This window comes from Agelaius tricolor, unplaced genomic scaffold (genome assembly GCF_023055355.1).
Source record: "Agelaius tricolor isolate 1412-34295 unplaced genomic scaffold, bAgeTri1.0.p SCAF_5, whole genome shotgun sequence".
Classification (NCBI taxonomy): Eukaryota; Metazoa; Chordata; class Aves; order Passeriformes; family Icteridae; genus Agelaius; species Agelaius tricolor.
The window spans coordinates 36,250,970-36,275,283 of NW_027269265.1; the positions used below are offsets into that span (position 1 = coordinate 36,250,970).

The 24,314-nt window shown below is 35.2% G+C and overlaps 1 protein-coding gene across 4 annotated transcripts in view; it reads left to right on the forward strand.

Annotated features, from left to right (window-relative positions):
- The window catches only part of UBR1 (ubiquitin protein ligase E3 component n-recognin 1), a 60,209-nt gene that overhangs the window by 30,640 nt on the left and 5,255 nt on the right, over window positions 1-24,314 (forward strand). For 3 of the 4 annotated variants that reach the window (XM_071427277.1, XM_071427278.1, XM_071427280.1), the window contains 19 exons: window positions 99-147; window positions 1,671-1,825; window positions 2,716-2,815; window positions 4,476-4,585; window positions 5,234-5,323; window positions 6,534-6,721; window positions 6,834-7,039; window positions 9,341-9,434; window positions 11,745-11,897; window positions 12,319-12,416; window positions 12,986-13,079; window positions 14,511-14,659; window positions 16,970-17,025; window positions 17,333-17,429; window positions 18,614-18,681; window positions 19,530-19,680; window positions 20,522-20,609; window positions 21,289-21,422; window positions 22,578-22,686. In XM_071427277.1, the coding sequence (XP_071283378.1) occupies window positions 99-147; window positions 1,671-1,825; window positions 2,716-2,815; window positions 4,476-4,585; window positions 5,234-5,323; window positions 6,534-6,721; window positions 6,834-7,039; window positions 9,341-9,434; window positions 11,745-11,897; window positions 12,319-12,416; window positions 12,986-13,079; window positions 14,511-14,659; window positions 16,970-17,025; window positions 17,333-17,429; window positions 18,614-18,681; window positions 19,530-19,680; window positions 20,522-20,609; window positions 21,289-21,422; window positions 22,578-22,686 (2,189 nt within the window). The remainder of the gene's footprint in view (window positions 1-98; window positions 148-1,670; window positions 1,826-2,715; window positions 2,816-4,475; window positions 4,586-5,233; window positions 5,324-6,533; window positions 6,722-6,833; window positions 7,040-9,340; window positions 9,435-11,744; window positions 11,898-12,318; window positions 12,417-12,985; window positions 13,080-14,510; window positions 14,660-16,969; window positions 17,026-17,332; window positions 17,430-18,613; window positions 18,682-19,529; window positions 19,681-20,521; window positions 20,610-21,288; window positions 21,423-22,577; window positions 22,687-24,314) is intronic. The other variant, XM_071427279.1, reaches the window with a different exon arrangement.

Genomic DNA, 24,314 nt, shown 5'->3' on the forward strand with positions numbered 1-24,314 from the left:
CATCACATTTCTAGTGTAGGGTTTCTCATAATTTCATTAATCTCATTATTGTGTACTTCTATAGAGGTGCTGATACAACAACACTCCTTTTTCTGTAGGCTGAACATACACAAAAGAAAAGAAGAAAACAAGAAAACAGGGATGAAGGTAAAATTCTAAAATTAATGATTCAACAAATGTGCTAATTGGTAGTATATGTAGTTGTATATGTATACTGAGCTTTGGGAGATGTGACTTCAGAGTGGATAGGTGAGTTCATATTAAATTTGTTGTGATTTGCAGTAATTGTCATTAGTTAGCATGTGGCAATTCTTTTGGTTTTTTTCTTTATCATGGACAGGAATTCTGAAATTTTTAGTTTACATTTAGGGAAATAAACATGGCACTGTACCTGTTGACAAACCCATGAACTCAGAGATTTTATGGTGGAGTAACTAAGAGGCAAAAGTTGTAGTGTTTTTTATGAGCAGTTTCTTTAGACAATATTGAGACATAATAGTGGCATGTAGAGAAGGTTGCCACAGGAAATAATGTTCATATCCATTCTGTAATATGAGAATGAGACTTAGGTTTTAGAAAGAATTCTTTATAAGCTATGGATACATAAAACAATGAACCCCTGTGTTTCTATTGTAACACAAATATTATTTCCCTTTTGCGTTTACATTTACCCATTCAAGTCGCAAGCATTTAACTGAGTTGATTTGAGGAAGACTTGATAAGCTGAACAAATAAATGCAGTGAACAATTTAATAAACTCAACTTTGCTCCTTCCCCTTTCAATCTGGCAGCTTAAAATGTTATCAGGGGAATTATTTTGTGGAAATTTTAAAAAATGTGGTTATTTAGATGTAATTGTCAGAGACTCATGTAATTGGACAGTACGGTTCCAAAATACCAAGGTATCTGTTGACCCTGATTTGTGTTCTCCTGAGGCTGCATTTATTGTTGCAGGTACTTCCTGTGTATTCTTTTATGTGGCTATGTTGTCTTTGTCAGTAACTTCATTCAGCCTGAATTGTCTAAAGAATGGTGTTTCAGACACACTGCATTCACAGAGGTCTTCTGAAAAAAGTCAATCTGAAAATAGGCATCCAGGTACCTAAAGAAGACTGGAGTCAGTGGTTCCTGCTAGGGAAAGGCTGTGGTGTTAAATGAGGTGCTATGAGGAGATGCCAAGATTCCACATCAGAGTTCCAGTATTAACTCAGCAAATGTACATAACCAGAAATGACTGGAATGCCAGTAGCAGAAAAAATTTAGAGCTCCACGCATGTGATATTGTGGTGTGGGACACTACAGTATGGAAACTCCACTCCTCAGTTTTGTTTAATTACTTGAAAACCTTTTATCTGATGCAAAGCACAAACTGTATATTTAATAGTGAGACATAAATCAGGCAGTTCAGAGTGTTAAAAATTTGCATTTACAGATGTAACTAATACTTGTGATTGATTAACTTAGCTTGTACATGTTTTTTGTGTAAGGACTTACTAAAAGTACTCTAGTTTTGCCAAAGATTAAAGGTGACTTAGGCACACAATTGTGTTTGAGCATGGTTTTACTCATTTAAAGGTCCAGTTTTTCTTTCACTGAAATTAGTATGTTTGTGCTCTCTGCTTCTGGATGGGATGTCAGTTCATTGATATGTTTGCACACCTGTTTCCTAGCATTGCCACCACCTCCTCCTCCGGACTTCAGTCCTGCATTCAGCAATGTGGTGAGGATTCTGAACTGCGATGTCATGATGCACATCCTGCGCACCCTCCTGCAGAGGGCAGTGGAGCTGGAAACCCACTTGTGGACTGAGGCAATGATCCAAATGGTAAGGTTAGCCTTGGTCATCTTCCCATGGTCCTTCCTGCGCTGACTGCTTATAAGAAGACCAAAATATGTAAAGATTAACTTGGAATGATTTTGTCCCCAAACCTGTTTTTATAAATCTTACTGGTAAAGAAAATATTTTTATTATTAATTATCTAGCTCTGCTTTAAAATAGAAACATGATACGTAACAGTATTAAAGTTTTCTATTTTACTTTCCTCCCTGTGTTGCCTCATTGCTGAAGCTGTTTCAATATGTAATCCTCCCTGCCTCATATTTTTACTGAAACTTAACAAGTACCTGTTTGATAATTGGAATTCCTTCATTTTTTGAGCTGCAGAGTCTCCAAATACATAATGTCTTTGGGGCCTCAGTCATGAAATAATAAAATTTTTCTAAGTATTTAAACATTTAATTTTACTGCAGTGGCTTGAGTCTTTTAAAACATTGTTGAGATGTTTTTGGAGGCGTTTTTTTGTTTGTTTATTTTAGCAGGGTTGTTTATTTAATATTTATAGAATTAGAATGTGAAATTATAGACAGTCTGAATTAATCAGTTTTGTTCGAATGTATAGATTGTTTAATTGCTTTGCCAATCCTCCTAATCTTTGGATTATGGAATTAGCCAAGTACAGATTTTGTATCAGCAGAAGGACAAGATTTCACATATTACTAATATAAAAGCATGTGTAAGCTGATGAATTTTAGTGCAACTAATATGCAGTAAATTTGCATTGTGCTCTTTTTATTTCACTTTCCATGTATGATCTCTGTATTTTCATGTGTTTTATCATAATATAACACAGAACCGTATTAAACATCCTAATGTTTTGTGCCAGTTATCCATATCTTAAACACTGAATGAGACTTACTATTTTTCTCTTTTTTCAGGTTCTTCATCTTCTTTCTTTAGGGTTACTAGAAGAGAAGCAGCAGTTACAGAAGTCTCCTGAGGAAGAAGTAACCTTTGATTTTTATCACAAAGCAACACGTATGTTTCATTTTCTTTAAACCACAGAGTAAATTAGACTAACTTGATCTTGTAAGGACTCAAATAAACTAGAAGAAATTATTCAGTGATTTAGTCAGAAAAGTTTTATTTTATGCTATATAATCAAAACCTGGTAATTTAACTTTTTTAATAATTAAGAAACCAGGTTTGGACTCGCTTCCTCTGTTCCCAGTTGTCAGGTGGGTTGAAGAGGATATGTGCTTCTCTTCCTGGGAAAGAAATAAAAAGTAGTTCTAGTGTTACATAATTGCAAGTGGTTTTTCCTTCACTTGCATTGAAATGGAAACTAAGAACTCTTTGAAAAATGGCAGTGGATTTAAGTGAACTGTGTCCATCTTTGGTTCTCTCAAGCTGTACAATTAGTGATTTGCCTGGAAGTTAGTCTTTTACTATGGTAATGAAAATAGAAACAGAACATAATGGCTCTGGATTCTCGCCTTTTCTCTCTATTGAACATTTCTTAATATTACATTCAGGACTACTCTGTGGGAGTTGGAATCTGCATTTTCTAAATAATCTTCCATCTTCTCTAGAGTTTCTGCTTCACTGTGTAAAAATAAATTTAAAAAATCCATTATCAAGCTAAACATAACTGTTATTTGTGAGATGCAACAGAGATAAGAATTGTGAACTGAAATCATAGAATCATAGAATTGTTCGTATTGGAAAAGACCTCTAAGATCATTGAGTCCAAATGTTAAGTCAGCACTGCCAAGTGCACCACTAAACCATGTTCCTAAACATCATATCTATGTATCTTTCAAATACCTTCTACAAGAATAAATACATAAAACTACCGAAGTCCCTTTATTTAGTTCTTTAAAAATTTTGTGTTTGAAAAGCACTCCCAATGCACTTTATTTTTTAATTTTTTCTTATTGTTGAGAAAGAAGCATCATCATACTGAAAGTGTTAAGAAGCTTCATGTCAACTATAGGAATGCAATAGAAGTAATAATTATAACTGAGATGCTAGAGAATGCTTTGCTAGCTTTAGTTTAGCATAACCAGAAAAATCAAAGCCCAATTTACATGAAAGGGATGCAAAAATAATCAGTATTTTCATAACAAAGCTCTTATTGAGACACAATTCATTGAAAGACAGTTTCTTTAGCAATGTATTTGTCTCCCTACTAAAAATTTAAAATTAATTCTGTATGGTAAGTGCTGCAAAAGAAATATCATTGAACAGAATGGTCTCCATTTTAAACATTCTTTTGTTAGAGAAGAGCCTAGAATACTATGGACTCTCACCAAGTTGTGAGGAAGAAAATTACTGTAATTACAATAGCTTTTGTGATTAGAAGTAGACATGTACACACTAAGCTGTTAGCAAACATAGGTAAGCTCTAAAGAGCTTTACTGCTTCCTCCTGAAGTGAAAGGCGATTCTTTTTAAGCAGACATTAAGCAAAGATTTTCTAAAGCAGAAATAATTGATCTACAAGGGGATATATTATACTATATATAACTGGAATAAACAGATGAAACTGTAACCAAAATGTAACTACACAGTTTGTGTTCATGTATGTATATTATATAGTCAGTAATATTTAAAGGCATGTCCATGGATGTAAGTACATTAAAATGTTAGGCTTTTTTTTTCCCTGAAGGCCCTTTTCTATTTTTCACTTTGTAAAGGAATGGGAAGCTCAGCCTTGAATGCTGTGAACGTGTTAATGCTTCTGGAGAAATTGAAGAGAGTTCCCCAGTTAGAGGCACAGAAGGACACAGTCAATTGGATACTGCAGGTACACAAAGGAGAGATGAGTACAATCTGATTTCAGTTGTGTAGAAAGTTAATATGAAAGATGTTATGATTCCTACATACAGTTCCTACATATAATCCATTTACAGCTGCAGTGATTTCTTGAGAAGTTTAATCTGTTGCAGCATTGTACTTGCTACTTGTACTATGAAGTATTGGATTAATTTTTGCTTAGGTAACTCATTCCAGTAATGACATTTTTACACACATTCCTCATATATCTGTTGCACAATAACAGCAGATAATGAGTAAGGCAGTGTTCTGGGAGTGCACATAGAGTCTTGGGTGTTTCTGTTATTTAGGAGTTTCGAGTGGTTGACTCCATTTGAAAATCTGAAAATAACGTGAAACAAAATAACAAGAGTTTTAATCCTGTCTATCATAGAATGGATTGAGTTGAAAGGGACCTTAAAAGTGATGTAGCTCAAAGCCCCTGACATGGGTAGGGACACCTTCCAATAGACCAGATTGCCTACAAGTCCAAGCTGGACTTGAACACTTCCAGCATCCACAAATTCTCTGGGCAGCCTGTTGCAGTGCTTATATATTGTAACATTGGAAATGTATTAATTTACATTGTTATAAGAACCAAATTGTGTTTTATTTTTAACATCTGAGTCTCTGTTTTTAGATGTTTGACGTGGTGAAGAGATTGAGAGAAAAGTCTAGTTTGGTAACAGTAGGAGCTACATCAGGCTCAGAAGCTACAAAAGGTGATGAGGTAATGATAAAAATAAAGCTTCAGTAGAAGCCTTGTATTTAAATGTTTTGAATAGCTATTTTCAGTGATGTGTCTAACTTTATTGTTGCCTAAAATGATAATTTTTCAAAAAACTGATCTTTGTGATATATTGTCTACAGCTAGGATTTAGCTAGTGGTCAAATGATACAGTGAAATGGAGATTTCAAAGATGACTTCAGTCCTAAGGAGTGGCTGTGTTTTCTATTGGCATTCGAACAGAAAAGAAGAATCTAATTACCCTTAGGCAGTAGGTGAAGACAGACCAGTTTGCTCTTAGAGGCTTTGTTTGGCCTTAGCTTGCTGCCAAGCAATCTCTTGGCTGGTCATTGCATGCCTAGTTCTAAACTTATCACACAGCATATGCCATGTTTCTTTTTTCAGGCAGGTGTCATATGAGATTTGGTAAGATATCAAACAAAATACAGAAGTCCATAAGAAATTAATCTCTTTCAGTTCAAATTGTGGAGCAAGTTGTTTGATTTCCTGGAAAAGTCATGGTACTGTGAATGGAAACCTTGTGTATAATGTTACATTTGTCCCTTAAGTAATTGGAGAGGAAGAGTTAAGTTCTGTATGTTTTAATAAAGTCTATCTGTGTTTTTTGAATTCTCAATTTCTAAAGCATAGAAATTCATTTTATATGGTTTCTGAAAATATGATACAAGAGTAAATGTTGGAAGAACAATAGCTTTCCAATGTACCATGAAGAATAATGAAAATACAATACACAGATGTATAAAATGCTGACACATTTTGTTGTGCCATGGATAGGCAGTTAAAGATAAAATTTTCTTCAATTTCTGTAAGGGAGATACTGAATGCTCAGTAGGGTTTCACTTTTGGTGAGAATAACAGAAGTCTGGAGAAAACTTTGATGTACACCTCACTAAAATTTCTTAAGAACAGACAAGTACCTAACTGAAATGACTCAGGGATTTTTGATCTTATCTTTGGACTAGGGATTGTAGTAGTGACCTTTTCTAGACCATAAAAGTCTGTCCAGTCAACATGTAAAGATTTGAGTTCTGTTAATTTCTGTTTCAGATAGCTGTTAACTTCTTTCCCTCATTAAAGTGTTGTCAGTTAAGGGAATTTGATGTCAGTGTTAGAATGCCTATACTGGGGAAAGAGTCTTCTCATTTTTTGGTGTTCTTAGTTGACTGCGATTTCTTTATTCTCTTACTGTAAGACACAGAGCACTCAGGATAAAGAGAAAGCTGAGCGGAAGAGGAAGGCGGAAGCAGCGAGGTTGCACCGTCAGAAGATAATGGCCCAGATGTCTGCCCTGCAGAGGAATTTCATTGAAACCCACAAGCTCCTGTATGAAAACACACTGGAGGCCCAGGGGAAAGATGATGCTATTATGGAAGAAGAAAGGTAAGAGAAAACAGACATGTAGTCTATGACCTTGTTAGATGTCAGGAAGAACTCAGTCCATTTAGAAAATCCAGCTGGTTATTTTATATCTGTGTCACTTCTGGTCTTACAGCACCTCTTCAGCAATTGATTACTCCAGAATTGCTTTGGGTCCCAAACGAGGTCCATCTGTCATTGAGAAGGAAGTTTTGACCTGTATTCTTTGTCAGGAAGAACAGGAAGTAAAGTTTGAAAGTGCTGCCATGGTATTATCTGCCTGTGTGCAGAAGTCAACTGCCTTAACTCAGAATAGGAGCAGAATTCTTGAACTCTCAGGAGGTATGAGATTTTTCTTCTCTTATAGTACAAGCACTTCTGTACCTGGAGCTCAAAGTCCTTCAACCAGCTAAACTCTTTTCTTTGATCAGGTTGCTAATTGGCTTACTGTACTTAAGAAAAATGGATGCAAACTTCTAAATTGCTTTAAAATTCATGTCAAACTTAAATGAGAAGTATATGAAGATTTAGGTTTGTTGGTGAGGGAAATCAGAAGATGCTTCCATCTCACAAGACTTAATAAAACATGTAGATTTAGTGGAAGTAGTTAGTTTGGAGAAAAGCTAAGACTGTTTACAGTTCTGTTTATTCGAGTACAAGTGCAAATTTTCCCAATATGGAGGAAATACATGAATGTTATCAGAGGCCAATATGCCAACCTGAAAAGGGTTAGGGTGTTTGGTTTGGTTTGGTTTGGGTATTTTTTCCCCTTAAATGTCCAGGAAATAATAAAAACAACAATATAAAGAATGAAAAAAATCTAAGCAAGGATCACATGATATCATCTGATGAGTGAACAAAAAATAGAATACAAGAAAGTTATGCAATCACGAGAGTTACATTTGTGTAATAGCATATTGGTAGCAGGGAACACAAAGCCCAGCAGAATTTCTTTTGTAAGTAGCAGCTGACTAAACATGATGGAAAGTTTGGTCTGTTACTTAAGGGAAAGAAGAAAATAAATACAAGGATATGGGAGAACCTAGGAATTCACTTACATTTTTGTTCTCTTTTTGAAAAAGGAAGTTAGTAATATTTCAAGAAAGATGCTGTCACAACTTGTAAACTCCTTCTTATTTTCAGATGTGGGGGTGTTTTTTTGTGGTTTGTGGTCAGCTTATGGATCAAAATAAATGCTATGTCCTATTTTTTTTTATTGACACTTATATGTAGAAAATAGCTTTAAATTATGTTTGTGCAGTTCATTATTCCTGCTTTAGTTCAGAAGCAATCAAACTCTTGATTGTTACCAGAGGAAAGTTCATCATTTTTTTCATATTTCTCCATGATATTACCCTATTTTTTATCATGTTTGTAAATCTTTTCCAAGCTGTTTCACTAATAAGGTATTTTGTTTTCTCCTCTGGGTCATTAAAAAGTACTGAATTGTCCTACGCCTAGGACAAACTCCTTCAGAATCCTGCTTGATCCATTTTTCTTTATCAGCAAACTACTGGTAATGGCATTTTTGAGACAGTTGTATAGAATTTTTGTCTATATACTATTTTTATATACTAATTACATTTTTTTTCTGTGGTACTCTGAAATACAGATTAAATCCTATGCTGTTGTGGTCAGATACACCTGTATATTTTCTGTAGTGGCATGTTGAGCTATTGAAATAATTGAAAAAAGAAGGGAATGGAGTTCCTTTTTCTGAGGCTGTTTTTGGGCGCTGTTTATAGTACTTATAATGCACAGTCCTCTGCTGCTCATCAGTTACCAGGAGTCCTGTAAGAGCTTTTTTCTTTCAAGATCTAAATAAATGTAAAAATGCTTGTTCCCCCAGCAGAAGTGCAATTCAGTGTTATGCCAAGCTTCACTTTCTTATTTCAGTCTCCATTTAACTTAGGGCAGCTTCAGCTGCTGCCAAACAGACAGTGCAAGTTAGGTTCTTTTATTTTCAGTGCAAGTTAGGTTCTTTTTTTCTTTCAGTTTGTTAGATACAAGTGTGTTTTTTCAAAATCATGAACAGTCCCCCAGATGAGGCATGGAGGACGGCTGTTGTTCAGTATTATTTGGATACCTTTAAAGTGAAAGTGGGATCCCACTTTGGGTGCACATACAACACAAAGACATCAGTATATTCTCATAATATATCTATTGTTTAGAACTGTGCAAGATTAGTAAAAGACAGACTTGATTTTTGTTATTCAGCAGTGCTTTTTGTGTTAGTGTTTTGAAAATATGTGGGATTAGTTGGATAAATTAGTCATTCTAGTTGTCCTTAGTAGTTTCATTCTCATTTAAAAATAAAGTAAAAGCTTCAGTGATAGTGAATCCAACCACAGATCTGTTCCAGTACAGAAGCACCCTTTTTTCTTCCTAACCAATTTGAATGTTGGCATGTTTTTCTTTATATGGAGAACCTTCAGTAGTTTAAATGGGTATTTCTTGTCATTGCTCTGCTGCATGATTGGTCTGGAAAAGTTAGCCAAGTGAAGCTTTAATGTGACTGTGCAAACTGTAGGAAAATAAGATCTGAAGGTTCATGTTCTGTATATATTGTTGTTGATTTCTGTTCATACTGGTGGGAAGTTACATGACTGTTCATTCCATAATTTTTCTGCTGTGTGTTTCTAGATACACTAGATCCTCTCTTCATGCACCCTGACTTACCTTGTGGGACCCACACAGGGAGCTGTGGTCATGTAATGCATGCAGCCTGCTGGCAGAAGTAAGGATGTGTCTTTGCTGCCTTTTAATGGTTTTTAATTAATCTATTTTCCAAATCACCTTAAGAGTACACTGAAAACAAGGTACAATAAGTGGATGTTTAATTAAGGGATCAAAATTATTTGTACTCGTCTAAAAATGAAATATGGAACAAGAGATGTTTTGACTTGATGAAGATAATCATTATCAAAAGTTTTAGGGCTTTTTATGACGCAGAGAAGAATTTCTAAGGGACTTATTAATTTATGCAAATATAAACAATGGAGTAAAATTGGTCAAGAATAAGAAACCATATTGAGTAGGTTTACTTTTAGCAACAATACTTTGCAAGTCTCTCTCCAGGTCAATACTTAAGGATGAAACTGATCTATTCCAGTAAGTGTTTAGAAGAGATTCTAGCATCTAGAACAGAATATGAGGAATAGGAGTGGTTAAATCTTGTGACTCCTCCCATATCAGTGAAGAAACTCTTAATGAAAAGTAAGGGTGAAGAATTGATGCAACTGCTGTAGACTTGATTGGATTTCTGTTGTTTGGGGGACCCACAATTCAGACCAAGTGTTTTGGATTTGAATGGAACCTGGACATTAAAAGACCAAGGTTCCTGGCTTGTGGGATACAATCATCCTACGTTTCACTCCACATAGGTCTGGCAAGTCTAAACTATGTAAACAGTGTGAGGTAATAATAGAAATAATCCCACTGAAGTATTAGCAACAGATAAGAGGTGGTTCATGCAATCACAAGCTAATCTTGCAATTGCCTCTTTATACATATGACATATGTTATAAACACTCTCTTGAGGTTTGTTGTTTGTACTTGCACTGTTTTACTTTAAAAAATAAATCTTACTAAACTTCTAGTGTTTACCATTCACATTTTACATTCTATTTGTGTGTATACTGCTGTTTTTTACAATAAAACATCAGTACAGAATAAGTAGGTGCACACACTTAAAATGAAACCCAGGTATGTTCCTTGAGTATAATACATCTGCTCTTGGCAGATCCATCTACATCTGCATAGATCTAAGTTGTGCAACATTGGAGCTCAGTTCCTTTGCTCTTTTTAAGAAAAGATGACTTGCTGTATGGGTTAATGGGATTAAAATGAACAACAGGCTCTTCGCATACAGTATGGCACAGAAGGTTTGAGTATAGTCTTTTATTTATTACATCACAGACATTCTAACTTACTAATATTCCTCCAAACTATGCCTGCCATACCTTTTTATGTGCAGCCTACAAGTGCTGGAAATCCTCTAAAACAGAGTGAGTCAAAATGAGTGGAATATCCTTGTAGTTGCCATGTATGAGGAAGAGGAGTTGCTTGCAAAAACATAGTTGTGTGAATGTGTATGGGTTTTCGTTTATAACAAAATACTTCCAAATGTTCTATATTCATTAGAATTTCTGCAGATGCTGGTGCACATACACTTTCTCTTCTCACATAAATGGAATTTTATTTTATTTAAGATACACGGTTTAAACAAAAAAAAAAAAATCATCTAGTTATTACCTTGGTGTGGAAGTTAGAAAATTTCATATTTCTCTCTAAGATCCTACTTACTTGATCTGAACATTAAGACTGAATTTGTATCCAGAGAAGAAGATTTAATGTTTGATCTTTTTGTTCCTATAAATACCAGTGAGACAATAATGACATTTGAAAGCTTACTTGCATCCACTCAGGGGGCAAAAATTATAATGAAGCCAGTAAAAAGATCATAGTTGTTTCTTACTTCCTTTTTGTTTAAAATAGTTGAAATATTATATTCTAATATATATTATTCTCTCTTCCTGTTAAAAGAAGACTACAGTTCCACTATCTAGTCATGATACCCAGTAATTGCAATGAATAGCTGATTAATAATTCGTGAAATGTTACCAGTAGTGCTTCCTAAAATTAAATAACCATATGTTCAATACCTGTTTCAAATTTCCTATAGTAAATTGCATATGAGAGTTATTAGATGCAGTATTTCATTTTGTTGAAGATAAGAGGGAAGAGTAGAAAATTGTAAGGACTGCTTTTCTGCAAAATCTTAATGAAATTTGTAAGGGTAATATAAGTGAGGGAAACTTGCTATCATTTTCCCAATTGTGATACACCATGCACTTTTGCATGAATTCATCTGTGTGCTCAAAGGTTTTATTATTTTCGCATCCAAGCATGTAGAAGAGTTACAAATCAAAGGAAAAGACTCCTTTGTTGCCTTGGATAAGTGTTTGCTGTACAATTATGCTTGAACCTTTGTGTTCATGTTGCTTTTGAGCCATTGCATGTTCTCCTTTCCTTTTTAATGTTGTAGGTACTTTGAAGCAATGCAGCTGAACTTCCGACAACGTCTGCATGTTGAACAGATATTTGACTTGGAGAATGGAGAATATCTTTGTCCCCTTTGCAAATCTCTGTGCAATACTGTGATTCCTGTTGTTCCACTGCAGGCTCAAAAAATAAACAGGTGAAACACCAGATTGGTTAACCTCTACTTAAAAAAAAAAAAAGGAAATACTACCTTAGGGCTGATCAGCTTTTCAAAGTTTTGGAAGAAAAACTTCAAAAAAACTCATCTGTATAAAATACTGCATATTTTCTTATTGATTGCTTAGCCAAATATACTTATTTTGGCAGTAAATACTTTATTTTTTATAAAACATTTTTGGGTTGCCTATTTTTTGGAGCTGAAATCAAATGAGATAGTACCTAGACCTAGTATTTAGCCTTATGCTTCATTTTGTAATGTTTGCTCAAAATTTCTGAAGCCAGTAAAACTGAGCAAATACTGTTTGGATGTGTTTGGATCTAATTGTGTCCTCCGCTTTTTAAGTTAAGGTGAGTCTTTAAATGTTAAAGTAAAACCTGCTTTCTATTTTTTTTTTCAGTGAGGATGCAGAGGCAGTTGCTCAAATCCTGTCCCTAGCTAGGTGGCTGGAGATTGTCACAGTCAGGATATCAGGCTACAGTGTGAAAAATGCTAAAGGTTTGTTATCCTAATTTTTAAGCTGTTCTGTGGACATCAGTGCATGTCTTAACTAGTACCAGTAGAAAACTTCAAATAAAGAATTGAGTTTTGCTCTCAATCAAGACAGTATCAAATAAAGCTGGGGATAAAAGTTATTGCCCTTTCTGAGTTGATAGCTTGATTTCAGTCCCCTCACCAATTTTCTGGCTTTTGTTAATTATTTTCCATCTTTGCTTTGGAAAAAAGTTAGGTGCACTTGGAGAGGATGCCAACAGACTAATACTTATGGTTAATAAACTTTTGTATGGACTGTGAGGTGGTAAAAAAGAGAACAACTAAATTATAAAGGACAAAATGAAAGTACGTATGAGTATTTAGAAAACAGGAGGCACAGAGAGTCTACTGTTTTGGGGAATAGAGGCAAAAGTTACTTAAAGGAGGAATCATGGAATATAGTCTAGCTTGTGAGGTGTGTTTGCAATTATTTTCAAATCAGTTTCAAATAAAAACACTACTCCCTTTTTTTCAACTGCTTAAAAAAACTGTAGCAGCTTTTTAATGCAGATGTATTTTTTTTTTCCTGTTAGGAGAGAAACAAAGTCTTCCACCTTTCACCAACAAGGGAACGGGGAACTCAACTTTGGAATTCCATTCCATCCTTAGTTTTGGAGTTCAGTCCTCGTAAGTGTTACTAGCAGTGTTCTCTGCATTATATTAATTTTCCCTTCAATATCCCAGGTATACTTCAGAATGTGTATTGAAGGAAAGATGTGATTTGTTTGGTCTGACTAGGGGCTTACTTATTATTTTCCATAAGCATTCACTGAATATTGAATCTGTAGGAGCTAGGTGGACCTTTTGGTCAAATCCAGTCTGGTACTTCTTATGTTTTTGGTACAAAGCTAGAAGCCTGGAATCTTCTAATCTACAATTCCTGTGATTTGAGTTACTTGCTGTGCCTCTAGGCATGTTATTTATTGTTTGTCTGCCTTAATTTTTCTGCCATGCATCTGTTCTGGGCATGGATTTCAGGTGGTTTTGGACACAATAACGGGATGGGGATCACTTAAAAGGATAGGGCTCTTGTCTTGTTCTGTTTCTCTTCTATTCTAAATTAAACTCAATGCCAACATTGAGTTTATTTGAGACAGCAATTGGTGATCATGTTCCACATTACTAATTGTAACACTAAGCATGTTCAATTCCAGTGGGCAAAAGCATTTGCCCATTAAAACAGAATGAATGGTAGATGCTTATCAAGTGAGCTCAGCTGTCCCTTATCTCTTTTTAAATCATGCTGTAAGTACTCTGCTACTTCAGACTGACATCAAAGTTATGCAAAATACCCATGTATATCTTTTATTTGTACAAAAATAAAAAAAGTCCTGTTGTCAGAAACCTGAATCAAATTTTTTCTTGATAACTGATCTTCATGGGAAAGATTCTGTAGTTTAAAGTTAAACAGTGTTGTTTAAGTGTGAACCTGGCTAAACCCCAGATTTTTGGGTACAATTGTTTTGTCCATAGAGATACAGAGAATTAATATGAATGTCATATATTTCTATTAGAAAATCCTATGTATGACTTGGAAAAAAACCCACAAGCCATTAAAACTGCTAAACACTTGCTTACATAAAACTACATTTACATGAACTCACCTGATGTAATTAGGAAAGAGCTTAAGTGCTAAAAAATGTGTTTAAAAACACACTTGAAATGTCTTCCATTTTTAGCACCTTACTCTTTTCACTTCAGGACTTAAAATTACTGTTACAAGTAAACAATGTTTATTTTCACTGTATTTTGCTTTAAAATGTTTGCATTTTTCTAATGTGAATTATAATGTCATACACAGAAATAATATCTTCCAGCCTGGCAGCTCTTAATCTCTCAATTTGTAAAGCCTTTTTTGCCAAAGTCCTTGGTTTACTACTGAAAACTAGGGATTTTTTTTTTTTCATCTCTGTCCAGACAAAGGGTCTTTGTTCTCAATATTTCTTTCCTAAATAACTGTCCTGGTTTGTACTTAGACTTTGATAGTGATTGATTAGCCAGTAAGTAATTATCACTATTAATAATTGAGACTGAAATTTTCTCATGTTGGTTTTGCAGAGCCAAGTACTCAAGCAGTATCAAAGAGATGCTTATTCTCTTTGCCACCACCATTTACAGAGTTGGGCTCAAAGTTGCTCCAAATGAAGCTGATTCCCGGATTCCTATGATGACCTGGAGCACTTGTGCTTTTACCATCCAGTGTATAGGTAAAGTATAATTTCAGTTCATTCCTTCTCATTAATTGAAAATGTTACAGTTGCTTGATTGTTTAACTTTATACAATGTGATTTTACAAGTAATAGTTCTACATAAGTGCAAGCCATATGTAATAGTATAGCAAATTAAATTATATGTAATTACATATATAATAGAATTATTATCTATAAACCAATATAAATAGTAGGAGGTTGTTCTTACATAGTAGCTCATGAAATATGGTATGGAATGCCAACATTGAATTTTATTTGAGACAGCAGTTAGTGATCATGTTCCACATTGTAACACTAAGCATGTTCAATTAATATTTTCAGGTTGCCAAAGATCATTGACTTGCAGGCATCTGCTACACTAAATGTCTAATAGCTGTGAAATAGTACTCTGTCTCCTTATTTGGTTCTATCTGTATTCTTTAAAAAATTTTCATGGGATTTGTAGTAGAAAGTCTCTTGTATTCTGAAACTGCTAAGTAGATACCTGGTAGAAAAAGAAACAAAAACCACCAAAAAACTACCAAGCATTATCTGCCATGAATCTCTCAAGGCAAAAAGATTAGCAGAAAAAAATTTTCATTGTGTGGGATAATGTACCTATTTTATTTCGTTTCTGTACTACATACACAATTAAGTTTGTGTAATGAACATGAAGCTGTAGAAAAATCTGTAGATGCTTCCAGATAGGGAAAAAGGCAAGATCTAGGTCTAAAATGCATGATGAAGGGATTGAGATCATAATTGTACATGTCCATACAGGTGATTTGTCAACTATACCAAGTATTTCTTGATGAAGATGTAGAAGTACAAGTTTAGTCTACCTTGAATCTCTAATGGAGTATCAGGAGTTCAGAAGGTTTTTAGGTAGATTGGGAATATTCTGATAAAACAGAAATAGAACTGATTTCATCTTTAGTGATGGATTCTATATTTTCAAATAGGTTGAAATAGGTCACCCACTTTATTAACATTACTGTCCTTAATACTGTGCAGATAGGTTTTGTTTGATATATGGAAAAGGATATTGGTGGCTGTCAAGGAGGAGTTAGCCAGTAAGTGCATAAATGCAATAACTGTTGTCAAAGGTCTGATATTGAAGGCCTGTGTTAGTAGAAGAAAATTCAGGTACTCTTGAGGAGAAGAGTATAAAGCCAGAGGGATCACTGTGAGAGTTTGACTTGGCCACACCACTTCCTTGGAATCATTTTTGTTTGCAAATGGAGCAGACTTTTGTGGAATTGTAAAGCAAAACTGCCTGCATAGCTTCAGTATGCTGGTCTAGGGTCTAGTTATAGTGTATTATTGAAACCATTTAATGGGCATATAGCCAAGCTGCCTAGACAAGGAACTTCAGAGGAACCTCTAGAGGAGGTTCAAAACATCATTGACCTAAGGGAAGTGAATTGGTATCATTGTTAAAAGCCAGACTCCTGAAAAAAGAAACAAACTCAAAACCTGCCAGAACCAAAACCCCACAACAAAAAGCCTCCAAACCAAAATCTCCCAATGAAATAAAATTTTAAACATTCCAGGTGTACTGTTTCATCTCTGGAAAGTGACTGAAGTACAAAACCATTTGAACTGATACCTTTTTACTCAATTGAGTTAATTTGATTTCTTATTTTTTTATTGGCTTATTTTTTCCTGATTATTCCTTCAGAACCAAAGCACTCAGGGAGGAAAGATGAGCTGTATTCCAACTTGGGAGTTTTGTATTCGAAGTATTCCTGTTAAACTGCAGTCAAATGCAGTAGTGCAAGTTTTGCCAGGTGGCCAAGGCAAATTGTGGCTGCCCCAGCCCTGGCAGTGTTCAAGGCCAGGTTGGATGAGGCCTTAAGCAATGTGGTCTATCTAGTGAGGGTGTCCCTGCCCATGGCAGGGGAGTGGGAATTAGATGAACTTCAAGAGTCCATTTCAGCCCCTTAACATTCTATGATAAATATGAGGGTAAGATGGCTGCATAGCATCTCTGTAAATGTAACTTGATGGTTTTGAACATTGCATAAGGGTAACTGAAAATAAATCTGAATCCATAGAATGAATGTTTTATCATCATTCAAGTGAAGCAACATTCCTTTAAATCCTTTGTTTGCAAAGTCTGAAAACTGAAAATTTTAAAATTGCTTATTGCAATAATTTATCTTGGAAATGATCAGTGCCATTTAAGACAGATTTGGTTTTTTCAAGAGAATTCTGTTACAACAATTTGGGTGAACTTTAAAAAGGAGTGTATATAATAAGAATAAATTAATATTAGGTTGTGTAGAAAAAAAAAACAACTTAATTTTTTCTGTGTTTAATTTTAAGAAAACCTCTTGGAAACAGAGGGCAAGCCTTTATTTGGATCCCTACAAAATAGACAGGTATGGATGAGTAAGATATGCAATATATTTTAAACAAAAAAATATTTATAATATACATGCATCTATAAACCTGTCAAAACTGCTAACATCAAGATCATTCTCTGTTGAGGGATATCTCTCAATGTGTGGATTCATAGCATAAAGAACACTTTGAAAGAATAATATCTGCTTATATATGGATGTTCATATTAAATTAATTTGTAAATGTCTTTTATGTTTATGTAGAAGTAGATATGTTTTTACAGTTCTATATCACTCTTATATTTAGCCTTTTTTCCCCATTCAACCCTTTTCTCTTGCGCTCTAGCACAGCGGCCTTAAAGCATTAGTGCAGTTTGCAGCTGCTCAGAGAACAACATCCCCACAGCTTCTGATACAGAAACACCTGATTCGTCTTCTAGGAGGTACTGTAGTCCTTTTATTTACTGCCTTTTGTGTTGTGGAAGTTTCTGTTCCAAAGTGACACACAGGTTAGCACAGCACAGAAGCCAGGGCCAGAGTAATTGACAGCAGTGCAACTTCAGTTGCCTGAAATCATGGTGTGTAGATGGAACTCACCCCAGGTTACCCAGACCTACAGATAGTCAAGTCTGGAACAGATGGGTAACAACTGTTTCTGACAATGTTCAGAATTACTCAAATTCTCTTCTAAACAGGTGAATAAAGCCACAAAATAGGTATTTCTTAATTGTGAGACCTCATCTTCTTAGCATGGAGGAGAGCAGGCTCTGGGGAGGCTTCATCGCAGCCTTCCAGTATCCTAGGAGGGCTTATAAAAAGGAGGGAAAGGGACTTATTAGAGAGGTAGATAGGGGCAGGACGTAAGTGGAATGGTTTTAAACTGAAACAAAATAGGTTTAGGTTAACTATTAGACAGAAATTCTGTACTGTGGGGGTGGTGGGGCACTGAAACAGGCTGCTCAAAGAAGTGGTTGCCCCATCCCTGGAAGTGTTAAAGGTCAGATTGGAGGGAGCTCTGGGCAACCTGATGTAGTGAGTCACATTCCTGCCTTTGGCAGGGGAGATGGAACTGGATCATCTTTAAGCTCCCTTTCAATGCAAACCATTCTATAATTCTGTGACTTTCAGTACTTTCAAAATTCTGCTTGAAGCCTAGCTTAAGATATTTCAGTCCCAGGGAGAGCTAGTTTGAGGCATGTAGGGGGAAACTAGTTTCCCCCTAGTTTCTTATTGATTGTGTTAGTCTAAGAGTCTTATATGGGGTTCTTAGGCTTTTGTATTGGGCAAGGTTGTGAGGCATCTAGTGTTGAGGTGCCTAAGGACCTTCACCTTTAACACTATGTGTGATTAATTAATTAGAGGTGGAGAAATAAATATTTATGTCTCAGAATTTTGAAGATATATTAATTAAAATTGTTAACTGTTAGTGCATGTGGAAATAGTTTAACATGCACAATCAAACCAGTGGTAAGCAGTTAATTAAACAGACCCTTACTTAGGGATGTGGACCTTTGTTTGATGAAAACACAGAAATGATAGAGGCTCTAAAATCAGATTCTGATACTACAGTTCAATTCAAAAGAAGAAAATACGTGCTAAATATTTAACTGATACCTTTATTTTGTAGTTCTCCTACCAAACTATAAAGGGGAGGACACTCCATCACTCTTAGAAGTAGATATGTTCCACATTTTGGTAAGCAGGTTCATTTTATTCTTCATATTAATACTTTCTTTTGAGCACAAGTTTTTGTCTACTGTACTCTGTAAATAGTATCTGTTCACTTGCATGAGTCAAATGATTATATATGAGTAACAATCAAATGATTGCATATGACTGCTGTGTTTACTTTTAGTTCTGCTAACTTTCAAATCTTTGCTGTCTTGTTCTTATTAAATTTCCTTCTTGCAATCTCAATCTTCTTTTTACCGCTTCCATTGTTATTAAGGATTAAAAAAAACAACTTAAGAAACACACTCAGTCTCTTTCCCTCACTTTCCCTTTGTCTCAATCAGTATCTCATACTCTGATTTCTTTACATCGACTCTCATTACCTTCTGTATTTTTCTTAGCCTCTTCTTTCTGTTCTTAATGCAAATCTGTATTACAGATTTTTCTGCCGTTCAAAAAAATCCAAAGCATGGATTCCAAAACAGCCAATAAAACCAGACTCACCAAATAAAATCTGTCTTGCCCTGGCTGTCCTTCTATCTAATGCTTGGTCTCACTTTCCACTTTTTTCAATGTGCTTTGTCTTGCGTCAAAGAACAGAAATTAATCTTTTTAGGAACTGGGCATGGTATATCTCTAAAGTGACAATTACCATACAACTCTCTCTCAGTTTCCTACATGCCCTGGTGCTCAAATGGTTAATATTTTCCAGTGAGTTTTTGCTACACTTTGCATTAAAACTAGCAAGATAGATTAACATACTCAGAATACAGAAATAAAATACAAATGTATAGTGAGAGTATAGTTGCTACCCTTGTATCTATTACCAAATTTTTGGCACTTTAATATTTGCCTATTCCTCTTCACTGTAGGTGGGAGCTGTATTATCCTTTCCATCTTTATACTGGGAAGATGCTGTAGACTTGCAACCTTCATCAGTTAGTTCAGCCTATAACCACCTCTACCTCTTCCATCTGACAACACTGGCACACATAATGCAAATAGTCATCTCTTCAGCAACAGGTAGATATGTATTTGTGTTGCATTTTTCTGGCATTTTTGCACAGTTTCTTAAAAATAATGGCTTGATACCATTAGTGTCTTCCAGGTATAAATGTCCTCATAAGAGGTTACACTTAGGCCTAGGTAGTAATAACTGTTTTCTGGTAAAAATGAAGTAGCATTACATCAAGTTCAGAGCATTTTATTATATCACTTCTGTGTGCTTAGGCTAAGAAAACAAAATAGTTATTGATATATCAGTACTTGCTCCAGTCAGTCATTTTAGAGGGGTAACTTTCCCTTATTCACTCCTTGTAAGAGAATCAAAGTTCTGCCAGCATCACTGAGCTGCACAATGATAATCCATATGGATTTGGGAAATAAAATTTTCTTTGCTCTTCAACTTAGTAAATACCCAGATCTGAAATACAGAATCCTGTAAACTGATAGGAGAGAATTAAATTTTTCTCTCTACTTCATAACATAGTTAAAAATTGCCTGTGGACTTTCTAGCTAGTACTTTGTTTTTTCTTCAGTATGATAGGAATTTTTTAAAAATCTAGACATTTAAAAAAATTTCTGTAGTTTAAGCTATGTAGAACAACTTCAGAAGTTCAAGGGAAGGAAGCAGTTCTTTACTGAGGATGATCAATGAGAGTGTAATCCTGATTCTTCCTTACAGCATTAAGTCTCCGGAGAACATTTTTAAGACAGAAAACAGCAAATAGAAAAGAATTAAGCAAACTAAAATGGAATTAATTCTGTAATGCAATTGAATTAAAAAAAAAGGTTTTAGTATTTGTAAAAGAGAAGTGTGTCAGGATGTAGTGCATTTACAGTGGACTCTTCTTTTTGTGTGCAGAATCCCCTACTGCTCACTCATCTGACAATGGTGAGGAGGCACAATCTGCACAGTCTTTCTGTAGAGAGGTTTGCCAATACACCAGTGGGTAAGTAACAGTTCAATTGTAGTGTTAAATTTTCTTGGAAAGACAGCAATCCACAGGATTGACCAGGACAACACAGACAACAGGAAAAAATTACTCATTTTATATGGGGAGTTAGCACAGTGCCTTGTGCTTTCTTCCCATGCTCCTCAACACTGCAAGTGGTGAAAGAAATGCTTTTAGTTAAAGTGGCTGCTTTTTGTGGACAGCAGAGTGAATCATTAGCCTGAGGATGAAAAAATACCTGTATCCATTGTAGAGAGAAATGCATCTAACTGCAGTATTTATTTTTTTCTTTGCTTTGATTATTTTGGTTTAGATCTCCTGTGTTATAAATGGAAACGAGAAAGAAGGAAATGGTCCTACTACAAAAGGGGGATAAGTGTAAAGCTGAACATTATGGCTTATTTGAGTGTTAGTGCCCATTTTTCAGACTTTTCTGACAGGTACAGCTGTCTAATTTGAAGATTTATTACAAGTGTGGTTCATGAACTCAGTACTCACTTCTTGTAAAAAGGGGAAGTTGGAAGTCAAGTGCTGGTGGCTGTGTTTCACAGAATTTGGGGCACACGAGGGTTGCATCTACACAGCTACCATTCTACCAATGCTAGCCAAAATATGATAGTGCTAGAATGATTTGCACTATGAACTACTGCAGCTTTTTCTCATTTCTGTTTTACAGTTGCTTCAGTCAGGATATTCCAGGCTGGCTTGTGTGGGATTGTGTTAAAAAAGGCATCATGCCTTACCTTCGTTGTGCTGCTTTATTTTTTCATTATTTGCTGGGAGTTTCTCCACCTGAGGAGCTACTACAAGGTACATAGGAGAAAACAAATGTATGACCTTCTTTGTCTTGAAAGAACTTTTAAATATTCACAATAATTTAACAATAGTCAATACATGAAAGTAAGACTTGGAAGGTAAAGGAATTACTAATTCGTAGAGGAAGGGACAGGCACTTGAGGCTGAGTTGTCCTGACCTGCATAGAAGATGCAAATATGTGAATTGTCAGTGATGTATTGATAGTGAGTACTTGTTGATAAATATTCAGCAGTTTAAAGATAATTTCAGGAATTTAAGTTACATCACCTGAGAAATTGCCTGAAATGTATTTTGAAAGCCCAGTGTTTTTTGTAGTGCTAATGTTGTAAATGCTAAAGATACCAGGATTGAGCCAAACAAAGCCAAACAGGTACAAAGCACAATATAAAACTTAAGCCTCTTCCTTGAAGGATCCTAATACATTACTGTTACTAACCCCAAAAATAAATATTTTGTTATGTGTCAAAATGCAGCGAAACACAGAATCATCAACTATTTGGAAAGAAGAGCAGTAATTTTTATGAATAACTGAGACAAAATATAACCCATATATAACAACAAAAATGAAAAATTGATTTATATAAACTGTGAATTAAATTAGAATTTTATTAGGATATGCAAGTCAAAATCTCTGCACACTGGGATATCATTACCAGGGGTCTGGATCTTTGATTCTGTAGGGAGGAATCTTTCTGGTGAACCAACAATGTAATTTTCTGTAGCAGAGACAATCAATGACCACCCAGCAAACTATAAAATAAGCCCAATTTTATGTATTGTTAGCACTGACTTGATTACAACAAAATTTAATATCATTGAGGACTATCGTAAGGGTAGTGAAAAAATAAAATGCAAGTACAGAAATCTTCTGCACTTGTGTGACAAATTATGCATTAAAATAAGTAACTTATGCATTAAAAAATACTTAATTATATATGTCAAATTTGTTTAAACAGATCCTCAGCTAATCCAAATGATAGCTCTGATTAAGTTGGCAGAATAATATTCAGTTGTACGATGTAGACGCTATGATGAAGCTGTAGGATACAGGCTATTCGATGGAAAAGGGATCAGGAGATTTCTAGTTTTGAGTGAATTATTCAGCAGTGCTGAAACACTTAAGCACTCATTCGTGTTTTCTTTTGCAGTTTCTGAAGAAGGGCAATTCAAGGCACTTTGTAGTTACCTCTCTCTACCTACAAATTTGTTCCTGCTCTTCCATGAATATTGGGACACAGTAAATCCACTGCTTCAAAGGTACTAACTGGGACTGGACAGGCCATGTTCTTCTATTATGGTGGCCCTGTGGGAATTCTAGACCAAAATTGTTAATGAATGACTAAGCTCAAACTCATACTGAAGTTCTAAACATTTTGTACAGGTACACTAAATCTCTTAAAGCACTTCAGAAACATAAAGCACTCTCTATTTTATGATAATTCCAGTATTAACTAATTATAGTTTAAGGGACTAGTGCTTGCAGACCTATATGAAACCATACAGACAGAAGTTATTTTAAACCATTGCATGTTTGATACGGCACTCAGTGCTCATTTACCTATTTTTAATCCGTCCTCAGCAAAAGTGCTGATTATACGAGCTATAAAATGAGAATGTGGAAAATCATGTAGCTAGCAGGGTGAGGCTTTGTTTTATTTCTTCTCAACATTTGCAAAATAGACTGGTGGATGTTGAAATTGGCTTAATGGTTAAAAGGTACAATTTGAGCATTATGTGCCTTGCCATCTGCAGTCATGGAATCATAGAATGTTAGAGGGTTGGGAGGAACCTTAAAGACCATCTGGATTCTCGGCAACCTGCCATGGGCAGGGACACCTTCCACTAAAGCAGGCTGCTCCAAGACTTATTCAACCTGGACTTGAACACTTCCAGGGTTGGGGCATCCAAAACTTCTCTGGGCAACCTGTTCCAGTATCTTACCATCCTCAGAGGAAAGAATTTCTTCCTAATTTCTCACCTAAATTTCGCTTCTTTCAGTTTGTGAAAGTAGTAGTAAAGAAAACATTTTCTTTAGCAGTAAAGAAAGAATTGTTTAAATTCTGCATTCAAAACCTCAAATTAAATGAATGGACACACCATACCTCATCCCCAGTTAAGACTAGAGCAGCTATATTGTGTTGGAGACTGTGTATTTAACATGACCATTTGAGCACCTGCTGGCAATAATGATTATTCCTGGTTCTTGGCGGAATTCTCTGACTCACATTAGCTTTTACTTCATTGTTGTTTGGTTGGCTTTTTTAACCTCTAGTTGTTTTAATCTTTGTGGTCTAGATTTCTTCAATTTAGGGACATTACATTTGAACTGTTGATTTCCAATAGTCCATATAGCTGACCTAAACAGTTCACTACATACAGTTTTATTATTATCAATTCCATTTGTAGTGTATATTATTACATATAAATTAATAGATTCGTTTTTACAAGTAAACTATTAAATGAATTTTTTTTACTTGTTCTTACATATTTGCTTAAAGACATAGAAGTGTTTCTAAGAGAATACAAATATGATGCTTGTGAACATAGGGAAAGATCACTAGAAGCAGGATTAACAAATAGTTACTGTGCTACAGAAAAAGAGGTTTCAAGTAGGAGGCTGCGTATTTAACATAATAGTAACAGTTGCCAAATCATCATGCAGGTTCCCATATGTTTTTTCACAGATTCTTATTTCAGAAGACTGAATTCGATGATTGTTGAGAAATGTGTTAAATGAAGCATACTAGATTGACCATCTGCTGCAGTTCTTTCTCCCTTCTCCTTTTTTTTTTGTAGAAATAACTTAAAAGACATCTTAAATATACCAGCTCCTCTCTTCTGTAGCTGGCCACTACCTGCCATTTTTTTGATGGACACATTTGGCC